The sequence below is a fragment of the Sphaerodactylus townsendi genome, linkage group LG12 (assembly GCF_021028975.2).
Source record: "Sphaerodactylus townsendi isolate TG3544 linkage group LG12, MPM_Stown_v2.3, whole genome shotgun sequence".
NCBI classification, from domain to species: Eukaryota; Metazoa; Chordata; class Lepidosauria; order Squamata; family Sphaerodactylidae; genus Sphaerodactylus; species Sphaerodactylus townsendi.
The window spans coordinates 8,342,289-8,365,899 of NC_059436.1; the positions used below are offsets into that span (position 1 = coordinate 8,342,289).

A 23,611-nucleotide genomic window follows, 5' to 3' on the forward strand; every position below is an offset into this window, starting at 1 on the left:
CAAACTCATTGGTTTTTTGTCTCCCATATACCGTTAATATTTCTACACATATCACAGACTTTCTTCACCATGTTGCAATTACCTGTTGCATTTATCTGCGTACAAGAGAGTCTCGGTTAACACTTATGGGTTCCTAGCAAGCAAAAGTTACAGAAACCAATTGCTGATTATCCATTAGCCCTTATATATGATCTACACTTCTAAATCTGTTGAAGTTAGTTTGTTAGGGTGTAATTCTGCTTTGGACTGAATAGTTAATCTTTCCAAGGTCATGGGATTCTCCATGGTATGGACTAACATCACCAGTCTTCTGGAATCTTTTTGTAATTGCTCCCGCACGGCAACCATTTATTGGTCTGCCTCCCATGGCAACCATTTTGCCATGCTCACAATTCCAAAGTGCCTACAGGTTGAACATCACTGGGGACCGCTGATCTAAATGGTTGCACGACCTGTTTCATCCAAATCTTTTGTCTTACTTGTTTGTCAGTTTGAAACCCGGGAATGTTAGCGCCTTTCCTGAAAAATCTGGCTCTGCCCCCCAAAAGAGGGAAGAAGCATTTTCCCAGCCAGCCCCAAGAAGAAGGTGCCCAGCCAAAGTGGTCAGCCAGGCAGGCTATGGCTGGGCATGCCTGTCCCTTACTGGCTGGGCAGGTGCATCCCGTCACCCACTGGGAGCCCGGGCGGGTGTATCCCATTCTTCACTACAGCAAGGATACTGCAGTGGAAGGACAGGTGCTGCAAGTCTTCCCCACACCTAAGGTTTTCAATCTCCAGGTGGCGGCTGAAGATCTCCTGGGATTACAACCAGTCTCCAGGTGACCAAGATCAGTTCCCCTGGAGGAAATAGTCATTTTGGAAGATGGACTATGATGGGATTAAACCCCACCCTTCCCCAAACCCTGCCCTCTCCAGATGTCCTCCCCAAAATCCCCAGCAATTTTCCAAGCCCAAGCTTGCACCCTTTCTCACACCCCTGGCTCATGCTCACTCCTCTCTTGGGGCTGGAGAGGCACTGATGGTGGTGTGTGTGTGCAGATTCAGGTGGTCCCAGCGGGGGGGGGGGGGGGGAGCCTTCAGTTATCAGGTCAACCAGGATCTTTCCATAGCTTTAATGCCCAGTCTGTCCCTGATTCTATGAGGTGCCCTATCCCCTTTCTGTATCAAAAGGATTCCCTTTACCTATAAGCAGTGGTGAGATCCAAAAATTTTAGTAACAGGTTCCCATGGTGGTGGGATTCAACTGTGGCGTAGCACCAATGGGGCTGGGCGGGGCACGATGGGGCGTGGCCGGGCATTCCGGGGGTGGGGCATTGCTGAGCGGGGCTGTGGCAAGGACGCAGCCACTGCGCCAGTCCTTGGGCGGGTAACAAATGTACGCAGGCGCAGGCTTCCATGCACGCCGGTGCACCTCCTGCTAGACTGCTTCAAGTTCTGCACACTACTGCTGAGAGGAGGGGCGTAACTAAGGCAAAAATCACATGGCAAAATCACCAATTAGTAACCCCCTCTCGGCACACACAAATAATTAGTAACCTACTCTCGGGAACCTGTGAGAACCTGCTGGATCCCACCTCTGCGTATAAGGTGAAGAAAAACTCATCAAAAAAGCACACGTGCACACGGTTTCATGCAGTTAGACATTGATATTTCTTTATTGAACCAATATGCAATGATTATGTTATCAATTGTAGCTCACTGCAGCAATCCCTCCTGCTGATCGTGTGTGAAGATCCCCTGGGTGTGATTCTTTGCTCTCTTAGTTGTGATCATGAACCCCCCCTTCACCCCGCCCCCACATACACCACCACCAACACCACCAACAACAACAGCTTTGATCGGATGTAACCCTAAAAAATTATTTCACCATTTTCTCAGAATATTGTGGGTGGGCTGTTCATCCCTGACACTTGCCTTATCTTAACCCAAAATACATCTCCCATATCAGACAATGGAACAAGTTATTTGCTGTTCTTGCTTGCTTATGTGGGCAATAGTTTGGCTTGGGTTCACATAGGCCACTTGGTTAACTATTGGATTTGGTTCACTATTGTCCACCTAAGCAAGAACAGTATGTAACCTGATTATCTCCCTGCTAACACCTCATCAGAAAATCAGTTTCTAACAACAACCCTCCTCCCAGATTTTAAATCTAAAACTAAAAACATGCACACTAAATTCGGAAAGGTACACTTGGGTATTAACCGCTTTCTCTTCACCAAAAGAAATATCTCTGAGCTATTTACTCTTTTCTTTCAAAATAAAAAATAGTGATGTCTGAACCCCCTCCCTGACTCAAACCAAGAGGCTTGTGTGGCTCAGCAGAAGTGCTGAGGAACCAACCAGGAGAAATTGCTGATTCAAAGGAGCAAGTTGCCTCACTGCCTTTGGTCTGGTTGTAGAATGTGAACTCCTTGGATTCCTCCTTTTTCACATAAAGGTCCATAACATCTCCTGCCTAAGAAAACATGAAAGTTTAGTTAGACATGTGCTCTTTTGTCAACAGGAGTTCCTCTTCACAAGAAGAGTGTATTGAGTTGTGTCCTGACTGCTGCCCATTCACAGAAATACCCAAATAAGCCTATTGGAAGTTCTTTGGTTTAATAATATCTCTGTCGTGGATTTACTTGGTGGCCTTTGTTAAACCACTGTGTCCGCTTTGCGTCAGTCCTTCCAATCCTGCCAGTGGAAATGCAGGAATAGCAAAACAGGCCTATCTTAAAGGGCAGTAATGATGATGTCTGAGGTAATATACAAGGAACTCTGAATGCTCCAAAAGGGTTATATGAATGCTTCACATTATTATTTTCCATTTCAAAATAGCAGAGTAGAAAAACCACTTATAGCCTGGTCTTAACCCAATTTACTTGGAAGAAATTATTGTTCTTGTTTCATTATTGGGCTACTACCAAAGCAACCTCCTTTTTTTTAGTTTGACTTAATGTTAAATCCTTTAGCGCAGTGGTTCCAAACCTAGGACACTTGTACCCCCAGGGGTATGCATCAGAGCATTTGGGGGTGCGTGAAAAAATTACGTAATAGGTTAGCTAATATGGGGTACAACATTTTTAGGGGAATGGGTTGTCTAGGAGTACATAGTGAAAAAAGATTGGGAACAACTACTATTGTCATTTTCAGCTATTTCCCAGCAGATATTCTTATGTTACCTTCTCTACTCATACAAGTGTAATCTTAAGGGATGCCAAACTTCAGGTAAGACCTGGAGTTCTCACAGGTTTATAAATGATCTCCAGGCTACAGAAATGGCAACTTCACAGGATGGACTCTTGTGGCATCACACAGGGGCAGAGCGAGGGAGAACTGCGGCCAGCCCTAGTTATATGCGATGAAAAGTGAAAAGCATTTGCTTAAGAAATCAAAAAATACTTTGAAGCAAATATGAAACTTACCACTAGCTGTAGATGAGGGTGATCACCTGACTTCACAGCGAGAACATGTTTCTGGTCTTTGGTGCCCATAAAGATAGGTCGCTTGTTTGGGTCTGTGCTTCGATTTGGAGTCACTGCAATTAATTGATCTGGTAGGAAAGAACAGGCAAAAAAAAAAAAACAGGTTTGAGTCCTGCAGCACCTAAAAGATCAAGAGTTGCAGGACACAAACTTTCAAGAGCCAAAGCGCCCCTGACCTCTAAGGTGCAACTGGACTCAAGTGTTGCTGTTCCACTGCTGGCCAACAGGGGGACTTTCCCCACTCACTGTTTGTTGCGCGGTAACCCAGTCAAATGACCCGGGGTTTTCAAGCGCTCCCCACCCCGCCAGCAACGACAGCACAGTCGCCCCGAATTTGCAGCTCTCCCCGCTCCTCAGCACGCGTCAATTTTGCTGCTGTTTTGAACAGCAGCTTTTGGGAAACTGCGCGCTGGGCACGGGGTTGTGGGGAACTTCGGCAGCTAGCGCGATACTGAATTTCACGCCGCTCACCATGACGTGTGTGGTCCTGACCAATCAGGCAACAGCAGGGCATGTCTACATGGCGACGAATCCACATCAATTTCAGGAAGGGAGGGAAATCCTCAAAAGTGATGCTGTGCAGTCTTCTCTCCAAAGTTGCCATATCCTCCAGAGGAACAGATCTCAGAGGATCAGTTGTTATTTCCGGAAAAGTCCTGGCCTTACCTGGAGGTTGGCAAGTCTCCTCATCCAGTATGAGCCCCATGTGCATGGGTGTGAAATTTCAGCGTGGAATCCCTGGCGCTGCCAGTATGTGGAGCAGACCCACAAACAGTTTGTCAGGGGAGAAGAGTTGGTCCCCCCCTCCCGCCGCCACACACACACACACACACACACACACACACCCGCTTTCCTCTGCCTGAAAGAAGATCTTCAGGTGCCTCAAGCCAGATGAGCCTACCGCAGAATGCTACGCTGGGGAATGCACCGCTGATACCTGACAATCGAGGGGCAAAGGTAAGCCTTCTGTGAACAAAGTTCAGTGGAAGTTTCTTCATCGGGTGGCCTGGCGCAATGAGAAGAGGGAGACTGGAGCTGTTCTCTCCTCATGCAGTCCTGATGCCCAGTTGTAGGTTCTTTAAGTGCCAGGCCTGCACGCTGCTGGCAGTCCCCCTCGCTAGGGGAAGCAAGCCCCCGCCTGGAGCAGAAAAATGCCCCAAGAGCTTGGAACAGGCAGAAAAACCGGCTTTGGTTTTCTCAAGGAGCTTTACACTCTGGCTGATTCAACTCCTGGTTCGCACTCTGAAGGTAGCATGGGATGGCCCCCTCAGATGGGTCTTTGGGCTTTTCCCCACTTTTCCCTTGCCCGCCGTCGCTGCGCGCAATGCCCAGTGCGTGGCATCCCTGGCACGCGCCTGGGCGTCCCCACAACCCCGCACTCTGCACGGGGTCATCAAAAGGCGCCCTTTCCCATCAAAAGGCGCCCTTTCCCATCAAAAGGCGCTCTTTGCAAGAGCGCCAGGGATGCCTCGCGCTTAGGGGGCGCGACAGCAGCAGCGTCGGAGCAGCTGCACTGTCGCCGCCCCTCTCATGGGGAGTGCCAGGGGACCCCACGCTACTCTCCTCAAGTAGCGTGGGGCTTAAGGTAAGTGCGGAAAGGCCCTTGATTCTCTATAACTGATATGGAAAATCAAAAAATTCCAATCCCCCTTTGCACACACACTGCTTTTAAACAGGCCATGAGAAGAACAGAAATGTATCTGACCATCTCCATCGAGGAGCTGATACGGATCCATGTTTAAAAATCCAAAAAAACTGAGATTTTTTTTTGGGGGGGGGGGGAGTTCCACCCTGTTGCTTCCTTCAGAAGATGGCGACTGGCTTGAAAGGGGAACCTACAGAAATGTGCTCGCTGGACGCTAAGAGTGGGGTGGCTGCGTGACCGCTTTTGAAAGGGGTGGGTGGGGTGTAAACGGCTGCTGGAGTCTGGAAGGAATGACTGGGGAGGGGGAGGTCTGTTGGAATCATCCTGGTAGATGGGATGGGGGGGTGGGCTTGGGTGGAAGGGCAGCCTTCCCCTGGGAGCAGCTGCCGCATGTGCATTGAGAGGAGAGGGGACATGGAAAAGGGCGCGGGCTGCAGAGCGTTGGCAAAAATAGGGTTTTTTAATGTTTCCTTTTATTTATTTGTTTTTAATTTGGTGAGGCAGCTGTTTTTTGAAAGGGAGGTTTTCTCCGGATGGTGCAACGGTCTGGGAAGGGGAGGTGCTAGCTTGGAAGGGTTGGAGGGCTGCTGGGATTAGACCACAGATGTCAAACTCGCGGCCCTCCAGATGTTGTGGACTACAGTTCCCATCATCCCCTGCCAGCATCATGCTGGCATGGGATGATGGGAGCTGTGGTCCGTGACATCTGGAGGGCGCGAGTTTGACACCTATGGTTAGACGGTCTCTCTCCACCAGCCTCCCTATAACCTTTAAAACGGCGTTAAAACTCAGAAATTGTACAGGGGGCATGTTAAAGTACACACTGAAGCATTACTTTTGCAAGTTAATTTGCAATTAAGAGGTTTGGGGATTAAACAGAGCACGTGCATTTTTTATTTTTCTTGAATTCTTGCTAGAGAAAACCCCTCTGGTCGCCACCTGCTGGTCAAAGTCTGATAAAACGCACACACCCGGCCCAAATGCAAGGCTGCCTTCAAACGTCAGCCGCTCTCAATGCACGCAAGCTTCAAAAGTCAGTACACCCAAACTACCAGTTTTATATCAAATACATTTTTATATTACTTTTACATTAATTTCATATCAATTTTATATTACTTAAACTACCAGTTTTATATTAAATACGTTTTTATATTACTTTAGATCACTTTTGTATCAATTTTATATGACTTAATATCCATGCATAATATCTGGTTCTTGTGGTCTATTGCAAGCTTGAGGACTTCCCCCTGACCCCAGTATCATTCTGTGAGCTTTCTCTTTTCTAACCTGGGCTGGTTTATAAAGTTTATTATTGCTGCCATTTTTCTGCAGGAGAAGTGGGATCAATGTTTTCATAGATCTAAACAAGCCATTTATGGCCATCAATTGTAATTCTGGGGAACCTGCAGCCCAAACCTGGAGCTTGGCAACCTAAAACTTGTTATAGTGTGAAATACCCTACTCTATGAGGGCAGAAAGATTAGGCTACAGAATGGGAAAGTTACCATCTATGCTTGTTATGTCTATCTCTGTTGTTTATATATGCTGCTATGATTATTGTTGCCTTATAGCTTATGATGTTATGATTATTGATGTTCTTGTTTATAATGCTGTTTATAATGTTGTGTTTATTGATCCTCTGTTTATTGATGTTTTGTTGCTTGATGTTATGATTACTGATGTTTGCTATTATGCTGTTGTTGTTCACCGCCCTGAGCCCTTCGGGGGAGGGCGGTATACAAATCAAATAATACGATACGAATACGATACAATCGCCTTCCCTTCCCCTCTCCACAACAGGCACCTTGGGAGATAGGTGGGGCTGTGAGAAAGAACTGTGACTGGACCAAGGAGTCACCCAATACGCTTCATGTGGAGAGGTGGCCAATCAAACCTGGGTCTCCAGATTACAGTTTGCTGCACTTAACCACTACACCACACTGTGTGTTGTCAAGTCACAACTGACTCATGGTGAGTCCAGGGCCATAGGGCTTTCAAGGCAATAGATGAGCATCGCCACTGCATTTTTGTATTTTGTAAGCTTATTTGGGTTCCCACTGAGGAGAAAAGCAGGTGAAAATGCATATCTAAAATAGCTCATGTACATAGGTCCTTGGCAGTGTGCAGAACCATGAACAATCGCAGCAACCTATTGCTCAATCCAGAAATAGAAGGGGATTTAAAAATATTTAGGGTCAGCAAAGCAAGTAGGCAAGGAAAAGGTGGGTAGTTATGGAATAGGAAGTAGGTGAAAGTCGGGTGTGTTTAAAAGGTCTTTTCCAGAGTTAAGGATCTGGTGCAGAAGCAAGAAAAAGGTCACCAATTCCAAGGCATGCCTTCTTGATTATTACCCAGTTCCAGAATTTCAAAATAAGTGAAACTGGTAACTTTAGCAACATGGAAATAAGGAACTGAGACATTTTTGATGAAACATAATGGCTGTTACCTTCTGAATTGGAATTTTGTGGAGCTGCTACTAATGTGCCATCCTGCAGGAAGAGGGATTTCTGCTTGGTATCCCAAATTTTGTAGAGCCAGGGTTTCGGTATATTCACCGCTTCTACATCTATGGGGGAAATTAGATGCACATAAATATATATACCACTATACAATTTCACACTTTCACACTTGCAAAGAAAATAGATACTGCTCAAAAAGGAACAATGGGAAAGTTGTTATAATTTGTGGGTTGCTACATTTAGGCCCCTTCCGCACATGCAGAATAATGCACATGCAGAATAATGCACCTTCAATCAACTTTCAATGCTGGATTTTACAAAATAGCAAAATCCACCTGCAAACAATTTATTTATTTATTAATTTACTTACTTACTTACTTACTTACTTACTTACTTACTTACTTACTTACTTACTTACTTACTTACTTACTTACTTACTTACTTATTGAATTTTTACCTCACCCATCCCCAAAGGGCTCAGGGTAGCAATACAACAGCATAAAAACCCAATTAAAATAACAATAAAATCCCAAACATTATAAAACACTAATACAATAGCACAATAGCAACTTAAAATTGTGAAAGTAGATTGAAATTGTTTACAAGTGGATTTTGCTATCTCACACAGTAAAATCCAGCACTGAAAGTGGATTGAAAGTGCATCGTTCTGCATGTGTCTTCATTTTATGCACTGCAGTTTTATGATAAATTTGCATGAAATACCAGTTGTCTTGGTTGATGACATATCCTAAGACACAAGTTGTCTTAATTTCTAACGCAAGTCTAGAAATGTTCTCCACCATAAAAGTATTGTGTACATAGTTCACTAAATGAATTCAGAGTTTCAGAGTTTTTGAGCCACAACCAAGAAGGCCCTTTCTCAGGTCGTCATTCACTTAATCTGAGAAGCTTGTAGCACCTAAAGCAGTACCTTGAAAGATGACTATAAGATCTGGTTGGTTCATAAGGGAATAGATGGTCCTTCAAGTAGGTTCATAAGGGAGTCCAAAATGGTCAGTCGGGAAATATAAGACACCTCCTGAGCTCTGCATTCTGCACAGCCAGGCAGGAGACATCTTGCAGGTGGCTTAGGGAGAAAAAGGTAAACTTTGAAGCGTTTTTTAAAAAGAGGTCTTGAGCAGAAAAAAGGCATCCTAAGGACATCTTGGAAAAAAGGCCGTATGGAGTGCCTTCCCAGGATGCCTTTTTTTTAAGTCCTCAGGATGTCTTATTTCAGCTATGTGGAATGGATCAGTGGTAGTTTGCCATTGCCTCCATTTAAGCAGCAACCCCAATATTCCTTGATGGTCTACCATCCAAGAACTAGCAAGGGCTAATTCTGAGATCTGACAAGATCGAGCTAGCATAAGGCCATCTAGGTCAGGGTAGATGTGGATACAAAGTAGAAATTTGGGACCCGGTTAGTGTTGAAAAAGTTATTTGCAAATGTTTCCAGGTTAATTATTAGAAAAAAATAACTTTTTTTTACCTCCTTTCTTCCCAAAGTGGTTGAATAAATCTGCCATTTCCTGGTCCACAGTCTTCCTTTTACGCCTCATATTTGCAGCCTCTGCCATATTCTGGATTCTCCTACAATTAATTCAGGGTATTATTATTGGTTGCCTCTTCTGCAATTGCAATTCTAATATTAGGATGAACTGTTAAAAGAGGTCATCTTTGGCCCAAACTACGTATTACAATTTATAACTACGATTTAGGGTCAGAGAATCAGTTTTTCCAAATTGACTTTGATGCTGGCTGTCAGACATCAAGAGTAGGGGAACTTGTTTCCAAGTTTGGATCATGCCCAACGCATGAGGGGAGAGAGAGCTTCAGCATTCAGCTTGTGCCAGCCTTATTTGTCCCATTGGCGGGCTACGCATGTACCAGTGGGTTACATAGGGAGGGCTTCCCTGACCCCAATGTGCATCATAGACTACAGCTGCAAACTTTGCAAAGAACATTCAAAGTACATATATTAAAAAGTTGTGAGACAATCTAGGCTAGCAAGCAGTCTCTGCCAACGTATTGTCAAAGGCTTTCACGGCCAGAATCACTGGGGTGCTGTGTGGTTTCCGGGCTCTTTGGCCGTGTTCTAGCAGCATTCTCTCCTGACATTTCGCCTGCATCTGTGGCTGGCATCTTCAGAGGATCTGATAGTAGGAATGGAAAGCTCCACTTGCTTTCCCCAGTCTCTGCCAACCTTTGGTATCGCAGCTGCCACAGGGGGCACAAGCTATAAGTACAAATTACCATACGTTGGTGTAGTATCTTGGGACAGAAGAGTAGGCCCATTTTCTCCTTATGAGAGAACAGACAGCCTAGTAGAGGATCAGGCAGCCCCCAGTGTGTGTGCCGAAAAGTAGCATGCCAGACTGTTTTGTTTGACACACATGACTGGTCCTCTGTCCAAGGGACTGAGGTAGGTTCTTGGGGGCAGCAGCATTCCTGGCTCTTGACGTGTTTTCAGTCTATCTGGCCCTCACATACACCCTTTTCTTTGCTGGCCCACTAACATGATCACAGGTAGATACTGCAATATTTGCCAATCCCTCATACAGCATGAAGAAAGTGAAGTCGAAAAAGATAGCAAGAAGCTAAGGAGACAGTACCTGGATGGAATGCCAAATCTTGTGCCTTGGACTGAAGACTCTCTCTCTCTCTCTTTGTGCTTTCCTTTGGTGGTTGTATGATGCTTTATAACTACCGAGTAGGAGTGACTTCAAGCTGAGGGAGGGAAATTTTCTGGATCATTAATATAATTGGCCTTCTTACAAATTGTTCTCCAAGTGCAAAACATGCCTCGCTTCCTAAACTTTCAAATCCCTGGGACTTCAGGCCACTTCTCACATACATTTTTAATGAAGTGATGCCTGCATGATTTGTCTTAAAAGATGAATCCCAGCCAACTTTAGAAGACTTTTCAAGGTACAACGAAGTGCAATCAGGATAGATGCTAAATATTTTCCATTCAAAATATTTTTAAGCTGTTGAATCTCAAGAATTCCTTCTCTAATTTAAGCTCCATGGTTGGTTTCAGATAGCTTTTTTGCTACAGCCTCCTACCATCCTACATGGCTTTTGCCCATGCAGTTCCCATGATTCCCCACATAAGAGGCAGTCAGCTGGGACCTTTCCTTTTTCACCACCCAATGAATTCTGGAAGCCTCAAAGTTCCAGGCTGATAAAGATATCCAGACCCATAAAGACATCCACCCCTCTGTTACATTTTTCTGCAGTGCAGATTGTGGGAGTTGGTTAGTGTCTTTGATGTTCAAATGACCTACACATTTGCACTGGAAGACTAGTTAAGATTCAGCCTGGTTTCACTGCATGGACCTCACCCTAAATCTCATCTATAATATGGCTTGAAAATCATTATTCCTTTTCCTGTGTTCCCCAAGAATGAATTTCTTGGAACCATGAAGATGTACCATATATACTCATGTACAAGTCGAATTTTTCAGCACATTTTTAATGCTGAAAAAGCTCCCCTCGACTTATATGCGGGTCATTAATTTTTTGTGTGTGTTTTTACTTTGCCGGCCAACTGGGGCGCAGTTTTTATGCTAGCGACAACAAAATTTCAGGGTACCCTCAGATGACACTCCTGATGATACCAGCCAAGTTTGGTAAAGTTTGGTTTAGGGGGTCCAAAGTTATGGACCCCCAAAGGAGGTGCCCCCATTCCCCATTGTTTTTAATGGCAGCTATTAGTAGATGGGGCTACCCTTTTGAGGGTCCATAACTTTGGACCCTCTGAACCAAACTTCACCAAACCTGGCTGGTCTCATCAGGAGAGTCTCTTTATGATACCAGCCAGGTTTGGTGAAGTTTGGGTCAGGGGATCCAAAGTTATTGATCCCCAAAGGGGTACTCCATCCCCCATTGTTTACAATGGAAGCTAATAGTAGATTTTCCATTTCTGATAATATCCCTCTTAAAATCTAAGTTGGGTTACATTTGGACATACAGATGATGATAAGGAATCCAGTTTTGAAGGATTTTAACTCTTGTGTTTTAGCTTGGTTGCTGATTGAACTAAGGTTTTTGTACTTTTAAAGTTATTGTTGATACCATATTGTTCTTGTTGACCCTCTTTTCCACTTACAGAGCTAGTTTACTGTTTTTCTTTGACATAAATATTCAAAAACATTTAACCTACTGATGCCTCAATTAATGTAATTTTATTGGTATCTATTTTTATTTTTGAAATTTACCAGTAGCTGCTGCATTTCCCACCCTCGACTTCTACGCGAGTCAATAAGTTTTCCCAGCTTTTTGTGGTAAAATTAAGTGCCTCGACTTATATGCGGGTCGACTTATACATGAGTATATATGGTACTTGATATTAATGGCCAAAATAGAATGAAGAAGACGGCGAATTCCGGATAAGAGATCTGTTTCTCCCTCAGTGTAAAGGGCTTGATCACTTCCAATGCCTTACTAGCATGTCCAGTCTTAGGAATCAATATGAGGTACAGTGATCGTGAAAGCCTTCTTATGTTCCCATTCATCAAGTAGGACTATGTACTCACAAGTAAAATAGCAATAGTAATTACATTGTGACACACTTAACATCTGGCAATAACTGGGGCATAGGTTTGGACATTCATTTCTTCAGCTAGTTGCATCTTACTGTTTCGAAACAGAACCTTCCTGCCATGAAAGTTTGTTTCAAAGGTGTTAAAACTTCCACTGGCGCCACTCCCAGAATACTTTCAAGACTTCCTATCTTGTTTAGTCAGTAGCTGTATCATTCCTTTACATCTAGAGCACCTAGCTAGTACATTCTGGCCCTTGGGTAGTTATTACTATATTGAAGCTGATTGAAAATACATTGGTCCATTCTTCATTGCCATGCGGTAAGATGTGACATATCCTTGCTTCCCAGTGGCTCCCATGATTGACTAGGAGATACATATAATCCCTGCTAGAACCAGTTTGGTATAGTGGTTAAGATGTTTGACTATGATATGGGAAGCTCAGATTCAAACCTTGAACCAGTCACATGCTCAGCCCTGACCTCCAAGGAATGCCAGAGGTGTGATCAAGAGACAGGTAATGGCAAACCACCTTGGAACATGTGTTGCCTTGAAAACCTTACAGGTCCTCATAAGTCAGCTGTGACCTGATGGCAAAAAAAAAAGGTCTGGCAATCTTCAATCCCACAGTAGAGAGTAAGAAAACCAGAGCACCTGCCAGGGCAATCAGGTACAAAATGGATTGCAACATTCATGCAATATATTTATAGTTATTAAAATGTTATCAATACATTCGATTCTCAACATGGCCCTATCTGTGGATACTTAAATCTAGAGACTTGGGCCATGAATGGACAAAACAGTTATTTCGACAATCCTGAAAAAGTCCCAGCTTTACAGAAAAAAATTGAAAGCTGAAAAAAAGGGGGGGTAAATTCCTCCCCAAATATTGACTTGATGGAAGGCTTAGTGAGGCAAGGAGGCCAACCAGAGAGGTACATCTTCTATTGGACTCTTTGCATGTCACCTAGCACAATACAGCACATTCAGCCTCAGAATACTGTTCAGGTAGCTGGGAAGATTAACTAAAGATATGTTAATGCTAGTCAGCAGAAACTAAGGCTCATTCTGCACATGCAGAATAATGCACTTTCAAACTGCTTTCAGTGCTCTTTGAAGCTGTGCGGAATGGCAAAATCCACTTGCAAACAGTTGTGAAAGTGGTTTGAAAACACATTATTTTGTGTGTGCGGAAGGGGCCTAAGCAAATATTTGTTGTATTCTTGTTTTTGCCCACAGCTCATCAGTAACAGCCTGTCTGAGCAATGAGGTCTTGGACTATCCACTACCATACCCTTGGAGGTAAACAATTTCCCGTTTGACAAGTGTTACACCAGGAATAATTCTTTTTACACATTTTAGTTTTCTCACAAGACACATGGTCTGTTTGAATCTGTGTAGTCTGAAGGCTCAGGGAAGAGGAGATGAAAAGCTGAGTACTTGTAAGTACTTAAGTCTGCCACTGAATTAGTTTTCCCACACTGCATGCTCTAATAGCTGAGGGGAAACACCTCTTTTCTTCAGCAATTCTTCTCGGAAGGAAGTATATTATGTAAGTGGCCCATCCCATACTGATTCAGCTAAGTGAAAATTATGGGAAACTTTACCAAAGCCTATGTAGTCTGGCCCAGACTAGCCTGATCTTGTCAAATCTTGGAAACTAAGCAGGGTCAGCCCTGGTTATTACTTGGATGGAATACCGCCATAGATGTCCAGTGTTGCTACACAGAGAAAAGCAATGGCAAACTACTTCCACTTGTCTCTTGCCTTGAAAATCCTAAAAGGTTACCTACCGTAAGTTCGGCTATTACTTAACAATGCTTTTCACTACCAAGTTATACACAAGTGAATGCTTTTTAAGTCTGAGAACTGTTGAATTGGATGTATCTCTGCCCTAGGATGGTCAGTACATTCTTGCTGGCAGTGAAAGTTTTTCCAAACTTTTTATTCTCCAGACATTTGTACCAAGATTCAGAAACAACTCTTCATACAGACAACCACAAGAACAGCTCTGCTGGTTCAAACCAATAGATCCTTTGACTCTCTTGCCCTCGCAATACGCTTTCTTTTGACCAATCTTCTCATTTTGTTTCCTTTCCTGAAATTAAAGTCTTCCAGCAAATGACAACTTCTATTCATGGTTCACATTTCTGTAATGTCCAATTGATTGATCTCATGAGGGAGCACAATTATCAGCAAGATTAAAAAGAAAAAGCATGATCTGGTAACAATAGCACATGCTGAAGATTCCTAAATCTGCCACATGGGGGTATCAGTATTTGAAAACATAATTTGGGAAGTTGTATTTTTTCTGCTGTGGATACAGATGTCACTTAATAAACATGATGAATTGAAGCTTTACATTGTATGACAGTCTCCAATAAATGTAGAAACTAAAGCACATTTGGCAATTTTAATTGGACTTACAGGATTTTGGCAGTTGAGTTACTTGGGACTGTTATATTTGAAAACCACTGCTTTAGACTCAAGTAGACAAGGCGCTGTGAGATCTATGAATGGAACTCTCTGTGGAATTCTTTTTTTCTTTTAGATTTGATTCCCATCAGAACTGCAAATGTAGAAGAGGAGGGTAAGCTTTGCTTTAGCATAGATGTCAGGATGTTTGCCCCACTTGAGGCATTTAATGAATCCCTTGAGCCATTTCAGGTTAAGATAATGACTCGGGGAGGAGGCTGAAACGGGCTGCCCTCTTGCACCACGGTCCTCATCAGAATCAGATCTCCGCATGCCTGATTCTCACATGACAAAAAGACAGTGAGCTCCATTCCTGGAAATCCCAGGTGTCTCATCTAGTAGACCCAAGATTTATTCATGATCAAGACAGCATGTTTATTATTGGATGGTTCATACTCCAGTCAAGGTAGCAAATGAGGGTGTTTTGAGTTTCTATAATTACAACAACCTGTTTGTCAGTATTGATCTCACAATAGTATTGCAACAGGGAGGAAATGCATCATCCAAATATGTCCAAAGATAAGCAATTATCTTGGGTGTGGATTTCCAAGCTTATAAAAGGTCCATGAGATGTTTACGACAAAAGACCTGGAGCCTGGGAAGTAACAACAGATTAGCGTATCTCCCTCTTAGCACACCAAGAGGGTTCCTCAGTAGCGAATAACTGCAACTCTTTATTTAAGAGCTAGTCTACACAGGATGTAAATAGCCATGGAGACCAAGTGCCATCTGGATTCAGGCCATTGTGCAGGGGGAGAGGTTAACGTTTTAAACACTGGGCAGAAATTTGCTACTTTCGCTGTTTCTTCCCCATCTCCATGAGTTGCTCTGCTTGGGAAAATCCCCAAATAATGCCTGTATTGCTTCCCTGTGGTAAATAGAAGCCCCAAGAAAGAGGTTTTGAATGTGGCTTGGTGGGAGGAATGGATTAACCTTTTTCTCTGTGCCACTCATGAATCATCCCCTGCCCCGCCCCCAGCAGCTATTTACATTTTGATATCTTAATGAATCACCAGTTGCTAAAGTTACTAAATGTATGTTTTCCAGACAGGGGCCCCTTCCACACATGCAGAATAAAGCACTTTCAATCCACTTTCAATGCACTTTGCAGCTGGGTTTTACTGTGCGGATCAGCAAAATCCACTTGCAAATGATTGTGGATTGAAAGTGCATTATTTTGTATGTGTCGGACAGGGCAGGATTGAGAACTAGCAGGTGTCGGTGTGAAATTAAGCACAAATCAACTCCCCCTTATTCACTGTAGTCTCTGTAGTAACAAAATTGTAACAAAAATATATTAAATAAAATTAGGGTTAGGGTTAAGGCAAGGGCAGGGGCTCAGGTTTGCCTTAGTGTTACGTTGAGTTCTACAGCGCAGACCAAGAATAGGGCTATGGTCAGTTTTAAGTTTCAGGTTTTTGTTACAATTTGGGGAACAATTTATGACTATATAAATTAAATTAAAATAATAGGTTAGGGTTACCGACATAAAATCAGCCACTTCACATGAGTTTGAACAAGTTTTTTTTTCATGTTTAGCTTTTAAAAAGAAAATAGCATTATTGAGCAATGGGCCATTTTCACACATTCTGCAAAGGCTAAGCCAGTTTTGCCACTGGACCTTTCCGAACCTTATCTGGCCCACTCTGTTCCACCTCCTCCCTCCTGGCCTCACAACATATCTGTAAAAGAATTGTAACCCACTTTGGTGTCTTGACCAAAGTTTGAGAACAATTTATTACGATCTGCAATAAAGGAAGTGAGTGCCAGCTTGAAGAAAGACTGGTCCATTAAGGACAGAGCTGTTTCCACCTGCTCTGCCTTACGAACTGATTTGTGAATGGCAAGTAGTAATTATAAAATTTTCTTATTCTGTATATCTGCGGAATTAAATGTCTTTTGCATGTTTTGCATATTGTATGCCATTTTAGGTCCATATGAAGATAAGTAGGTTAAAAGTGTCCTAAATACAGTGCAGTGTACAATGCAGTGTTAAGCAATAGTAAAAATGCAGGATGGTGGAATATGCCATAAAGTCACAGCAAACTGATAATAATCCTATAGGGATTTCAAGGCAAGAGATGTGCAGAGATGGTTTGCCATTGTTTGCCTCTGCATAGCAACCCTGGTCTTACTTGGTGATATCCCATCCAAGTACTCACCAGGGCTGACCCTGCTTAGTTTTTAAATCTGACTAGCGGGGCCCGGCCACGCATTGCTGTGGCTTATTGTGGTGAAATGGGAAAGGAACAGTAGCAGCAAATCAATTGCAGAGGCCAGCAGTACATGCTCATGCAAACACACAGCCTGATACTGTGGGATGTCATTGATGTGTGTGCCTGCATTCCTGGGGGGGGGGGGGATGGAAAGGCACCTCTCCCACACATCTAGGCTGGCTGGTCATGATCCTTTCCCTGGGAGTAAGTTTGGTTGGTGGCAATGGGTGTCGTTTCTGAGGAAACCCTCTGAGGGGCGCAACGCAGCCATTCCAAGTATGTCACGGTTGATTTACCGAGCTTACTCCTGAGTAATGTGTGCCTGGTTTTCTTAACTGTAACCGCAATATTCAGGGAATCTAGGGTGCCTGGCCCCTCCCTCCCATCCCTTGCAAGTCGCCCCTCACTCTCTTCCCTCCCTTCCCTTTCCCTCTGCTAGGTTGAGTGGGTCATATTAAGATCCTGGGCCTTCCTACTGTCCCTTGCATGCCACCCCTCACTCTCTCCCCCTCTCACTTCTCTTCCCTTGCATGCCTCCCCCTCCGCCCCTTTCCTCTCCCTCCCTCTCTTCCCTTGCATGCCACCCCTCCCTCTCCCTTTCTTCCCTCTCCCTCATGTGTATGTGTGTGCATGTGTTTCACTTCCACTCGAGTTACTGCCTATGTACTGTTTTCACTGCTCATATCTGGCCATCTGAACGAACATTCTAAGCTGCACGAACATTCTAAGGGTGACAGTTACACACAGGAGCTGCATGTCCTTCACCATGGAGCGCCAGGAAAAAGGCGTTTTACCTGGGCCAGGTGTGAAATTTCAGGTATGTGAACATCTAAAAACACTCTCGCCTGGCTGACTATAGTGGCTGGGAATTTTCAGAGGAATTGGCCCAGCAATTACTGAGTTATACTATCACTAACAAATACACGGTTAGCTTTTTATATAGAGAGATAGATGAGATCAGACTATCCTGGGCCATCTAGGTTAGAGCTAAGCATGCACAAATCCACTGATTTCAGTAGGTCTAAATATATTTAACAATCCTAGCATATTGCTGCCTCCATCTTTAAAAAAAAAACCCTTTCTGAAGGAAATCCTTCTCTGCCATCCAACATAAAGGCAGTGGATCTTCTATTTTTAATATATATATATAATTTCACCTTATTGATTTAAATGGGAATTAGCATGATTCCCAGAACACCAAAGATTACTTTGGAAATGTTTGTTGTTGTCTCCCCCCTCCCCCCCACCAAAAAAATAAAAAGTTACTGTCCAATGAAAATATCCCGAGTCAGGGGTCTGGCTTCCTAATAATTCCATTTAGCAGTCAAATGGTAGTAACTTACATACAGGTGGTTCTCGCACACCCTCTAGAGGATCAAAGTGAAAACAGAGTGATTGTTTTTTCCAAAAGTGATTCTAAAGTGAACCATATTAACAGGGGAGAAGGGGGGAGGTATGAATCCAAACTTTTCTTTTCTTCTGCATAGTGAAAAATAACTGGTACTCATCCTGGTCCGTGTCATATCCCCATGTCGAGGACAGCACTCCTGAAGACCAACATATTTGCTATATTGGATTGCCATACTAACATGCTGCAGAACAGATGTAGAAAATAGAATCCCCAAGGCAGCAAACATCAAGACATCAAAGCTTTTCAATATCAATATCAGCACTTAAAATTACTGCTACTGTTTTTATTGTATTGTATTTATTGTTCTAATTGGGATTATTCGATTTGTGTCTTTTTAATTACATTGTATTGGTTGACATGTCTGTACACCGCCCTGAGCCCTTTGGGGGTAGGGCGGTTTATCAAATCGAATAAATAAATAAACAAACAAACAAATCTATATATATAAAAAGCTAACCGTGACTTTGTTAGTCATGCCCTAACGCTGAAACGGCTGGACGGATCGCCCCCAAATTTTCAGGCAACGTCCCTTCCCGTGGCAAGCAGGTAATGCGCCCTTCGCCGGGGTCCCAGGTCACACCTGAGCCCCGTAAACTGCCAATTTCCCCAGACCTCCACTGGGCCAATGAGGGCCTGCCGTTCAGGGGGGCGTGGCTTGTCCACCTTTGCCGCAGCATGCGCATTCACGCCAAGAAACCCCCTGCTGCCAGACCCAGGGAGACCAGGGAGGCACGTTCCCAGCCAAGCCACGGAAAACAGCTGGTACGGCTCTCCCCTTCCTCCTCCATTCCAAACCCCCCCCCCCCAGCCACAGCGAAGTGTGGCCGGGCCCGCTAGTATAACAGATATATACACATATACATACATATGTATGTATATATATACAAATACACACAGAACCACAATAAGGGAGTATACACAATAAGTATATACATACACATAAACACACACAGTAAGGGAGGCAGGGCAATATGAGTTACTGGGGATACACCGAACAAAACAGAAGTCTTCACCCACTGGTGGAAGACACTGATAGAAGGATGAATATTTCTGGGGAGGGAGTTTCAAGGCGTTGGCTCCATGATCAAGAAGACCCTTCCTTGGGTCCTCACCCATCTAACCTCCAATCATGGTGACATCTGAAGCAGAGCCTGCAAAGATGACCAGAATGGGACTTTCAGCAGACAGATTGCAGGTACTCTACCCCTGGGTCATGACCTCTTCCTGAATTTGGCATCCATACCTCACTGGCATATCCAAAATGTATAAACATAAAACATAAACATTCATATTCTTACAATTTATATGGACCATACTATTTAAATTTGCGTGTTAATAGTTCACTTCTTGTTGAGTTTTATTATTTTCATATCTAATAACATATTTATTGTGAAGCATATATTATACAAATCTTTCTTCTATTTTGATTTAACTTTATTCTTAATGTTCAACTATGTAATTAAAAAGACATTCAATTTTTCCTAAAATTCTGAAATGGGTCTATTATATATAAAGTTTTGCCATAATTGCATAGTCAGTGAATTTACTCATCCGTTCATTCATATCTTGGTATTTCTCTGCCTTCCATTTTGCTGCACAAGTTACTCTTGCCACTGTCACCATGTGCTTGAATAATTTTGCTATATATTTTTGGAGTATTACTTGGCAAAGATTTTCTCAGACTCATGATTGTTTTCTCCAAAAATTTTCATCCATTTTATCACGCAAACTATTACTTGCTCTGTTACATTTTCATATTGTAATAACATTTTTATAATTTTTTCCTAATAAGTGATTAGTCTCAAGCACAGAGGTTTATGCTAACTTATGCAGAATAAAACATTTACTCCCTCTGCCCTGTTAAATAGCTGGTCATCAAACCAGCCATGCTATACTTTAGAACTTCCTATATCTTCAAATGCAATTTCCCGGGTTTGGCAAAACTACTTTTAAGAAAAGCAAATCAAGACCATTTCACATGCAGCTGCTTAGAATACATCGTTTTTGCTTAGGATGCAATACAACATTATAGATTTGTAATTAACATGGCAGTAGTATTGTATGCCAGGGAATAACACTCCATTTCTATACATTCTAATGTATTCAGGCTGACAGTTTTCAAAGGAAACTAATCCTCCTATGGACTTTGCTCCTCTGCAAGTGACAGCATAATGGATCCAGTGCATACACATGAACTTTGTTCAAGAACAGAAGACATTAGTCATTGAGGACAGCATGTCCCCATGGACCTTTCTCTGTTTCAAGCAATTACCTGTCAGGAGAAATGTATTGGAAAAGTCTATGTTTCTCTGTATTTGAAATATTAACTAAGCCAGTAGGTGATAGTTGCCTAAGGCAATCAAGTAAACTTCACAGCCAGGTGATCTGAGCCTCAGCCAATGCAAACGCTCCCTCCAGGACACCATGCTGGCCTGCCATCAAAGACTGAAATCTTTTCACCTGCTTTGACAGGTTCCATAAATGGAACTGAGATCCAATGAAAATGGCTGTTCCAGTTAATCTGACTGTCCAGTTAAACAGCTAATCTTTACTGGTTTGTAGATTTTGTTTGTATCGGATGAGGTAACCAAGGATCTATAATGTATGTATTTATTCACTTCATTTATACCCTGCCTTTGTTCCCAATGGGGACCCCAATGCAGCTTACATCATTTTCTTCTGTTTTATCCTCACAGCAGCCTGTTAACAATGTTCTTCAAAGTTGTTACAAGAAACTGCTGTACTGTTTGTGGAAATCTTATTCCTGCTTTCTTCTGTTTGTTTCCTCCTTTCCAGCTCATGCATGTACATTTCATTTAGATTTGCATTCCATGTAGCAGTCCTGAGTAGTGATTTTAAATTTTGGGTTAATGTTTTCAATTTATTTTATACGCACATTTTATCTATGTTTTAAAGATGTCTTGAGCTCCTTAAGGAAGAAAGATGACTAATAAATGGTTTAAATAAATAAAATTGTTGCAAATGTAATATTTAAAAAAATTAACCAAAGATGAATGCTGAATACAACAGCTATATAAAGCACAACTGGCTCTACCTTGCTCATTCATTTGTTCAAAATGGGAGCTGAGAAATTTGCATAGAAAATCTGCTTACAAAGCAAATTGTTAAATGTAGAGATCTAGAAAAGCAGGACCAGTCCTGCAAATTCAGGAACAGAAATATGAGTGCCTCTACACACACCCCCATTCTTTCTTGTAACTATATTATAAATGCATAATTACTGGATATTTCTGTGTTCTTAGGCTAAAGGGGATGCTCATCCATAGAGATTTACTTCACTAAAGGCATTAGCTAAACAAATGCATATAGAAGTGTGGAAAATGTCTTAGATCGGTCACTATTTTTACCAAGCCTACCAATAAACCCTGTGAAGGCAAAGCGAATGAATGGAGAACAATTTACTCCTCCTGGGAGGAGGGGTAGGATTTAGAATGGGTTTTTAAGTTATTTCCATGAAGAATGTGTGCAAGCCTGCTCTTAAGAGACACATAGTCTTGGAGGCCCCACTTTGGAGAGACCTTGCCCATTGGCATATTTAAGCAATCTACCAAATAATTTGAAAGAATCTCCCTTTAGAGAGGAGGCTTATAATTTGGGACTGATAGGAATTAACATTTTTACACATTTAGTTTCCCCCCAATTAACATTCACAGCCACACACAAAATAGTGTCAAGTGCTTTTTAAAATTATACTTTTTCAGACAAGAGAGTAAAGGTTCAGAGGCTAACTTCCAGAGGCATTAAAATTCTTCAACACAAAACTTTAAAAGTAAAAAAGCACCCACAGTAATGCACACTCATAAAGATTTCTGATAGCGTTCTGGGCAGCTGATTTTATTGTTTCACGAACCTGTCGTGCATTTTGGGGGGCATTTGTGGCTAGCTGAGGATTGCTATCAGTCCATATATCTAATCTATCAACCACCTTCCGAAGAGCTCAAGGCACTGTGATCTTCATTTCATCCTCACGAGAATCCTGCGAGGCGGTGGGTGAAACTAATCCAAGATCTTCATGTGTATTATGGGAAACTGAACCTGAACCGGATAGACCATGACGGTCTATCAATGCCGTGTTTACACTACTACGGTTTGCTATTTAACTACTCCTGTTGAAAAAGGAGATCGAAGCGCCAGGCTAAAGACAATTCAACAATTGTGTGGAGCAACTGAAGACACAGATGTTGAAAGCAGCTGTGGGACTCAGTCCTATTTTCCTTTGCAGAGTCGGACAACTGGCCTGGAGTCAACTAGGCTGCTGCGTCAACTTGCTACGGCGACTCAGCCTTTTGTGCAGCTGCGACTCCCTCCAACGCGGCAGCCGGAGCCCTTCCGCACGAGGTCGCAAGGGGCGGTGACGTGAAACGGCGCGCAGGGTTGACGCGTCCCGGGACAGAGGCGTGTCACGTGACACCCGGAGGCCCCGCGAGCGGGACTACGAAATGGTTCTTTTGTCTGCAGTTTAGATTTCCGGATGGTGTTCGAAGCTTTTGCTCTTTTCGGAGAAAATGAGTTGGGAGAGTTCAAACACCACGGTTTATCTGTCAGCCTCACCCACTCGCTGAGCTCCTTACAGTCCTTATAAACTAATTTTGTGTTACACAAATTGAAGGTGGGGAGCTAAAGTGATGAGTGGCTTTTTGACACCTTTGCAATGTATTTCCCCCGCTGTTGACAAGTCAGAGCTGATTTATGGCGACCCTTGTTGGGTTTTCAATGCAAGAGACGATTTGAGTTGGTTTGCCATTCAAACACAGAGTGGAGGCTGAGAGTGTGTGATTGACCCACCCATGGCGCAAATAGACATTCCAACCTGGGTTTCCCAGATTCTGGTTCAACACTATCGAAATTGAATAATTTTCTTGATTATGTTACATGCCACATTTATTTGCCGCATTTCACGGCCCCTTTCCCCTGGTGTGTGCTGATTTGGGGGGGGGGGGTGTCTCCTTTCCACTACTCTTACATAAAATATCTGAATAGCTATCCAAAGAAGTCCACAAAAGTGAGTGCTGGCAAGGCATTTTGTTGGCTGTGTGACTGATTTATTTATTTATTTATTTATTTATTAAACTTTTATACCGCCCCATCCTCTAGGGGCTCTGGGCGGTGATATATGCATATTTCTGTGGGTGGGGGCATGATCTGCCACCCCAGCCTCACTGAAGGGGACCTCCCTGGCTGAGTTGTCGCTGAGTACGTTATCTTAAAACATCCCACGGCCAAAGACCCCCTCGTCACTCTAAGGCTTCCCAAACCGTACCGGAAATCGAGGAACGCCTTGTGCTACTTACCTCTATGCCCGGCTGAAGGGAGCGAGGGCCTCTTCTCGCTCTCGATGCGGGTTGGCTTGTGGGGGCGATGACGTATGCG

The 23,611-nt window shown here is 43.2% G+C and overlaps 1 protein-coding gene across 1 annotated transcript; it reads right to left on the bottom strand.

Moving 5' to 3' along the window:
• Positions 1 to 1,631: 1,631 nt before the first annotated feature.
• LOC125442309 (interleukin-1 family member 10-like) lies at positions 1,632 to 23,563 on the bottom strand. The gene is made up of 6 exons (XM_048513612.1): positions 23,533 to 23,563; positions 10,187 to 10,301; positions 9,064 to 9,164; positions 7,562 to 7,681; positions 3,411 to 3,538; positions 1,632 to 2,458 (listed from the first exon to the last, which is right to left on the bottom strand). Exons 3-6 carry the CDS (start codon positions 9,149 to 9,151, stop codon positions 2,243 to 2,245), a joined length of 552 nt encoding a protein of 183 aa, XP_048369569.1. The 5' UTR covers positions 9,152 to 9,164; positions 10,187 to 10,301; positions 23,533 to 23,563; the 3' UTR covers positions 1,632 to 2,242.
• Between the last annotated feature and the right edge of the window lie 48 nt (positions 23,564 to 23,611).

Bases quoted from the DNA above. Each gene is read 5' to 3' on its own strand.
- LOC125442309 (XM_048513612.1), bottom strand. From the start codon at position 9,151: ATGGCAGAGGCTGCAAATATGAGGCGTAAAAGGAAGACTGTGGACCAG. The intron at 3,539-7,561 runs GTAACAGCCATT...CTTTCCTACCAG, and splicing joins ACAAAATTCCAATTCAGAAG to ATCAATTAATTGCAGTGACT. The intron at 2,459-3,410 runs GTAAGTTTCATA...ATGTTTTCTTAG, and splicing joins ACCCTCATCTACAGCTAGTG to GCAGGAGATGTTATGGACCT.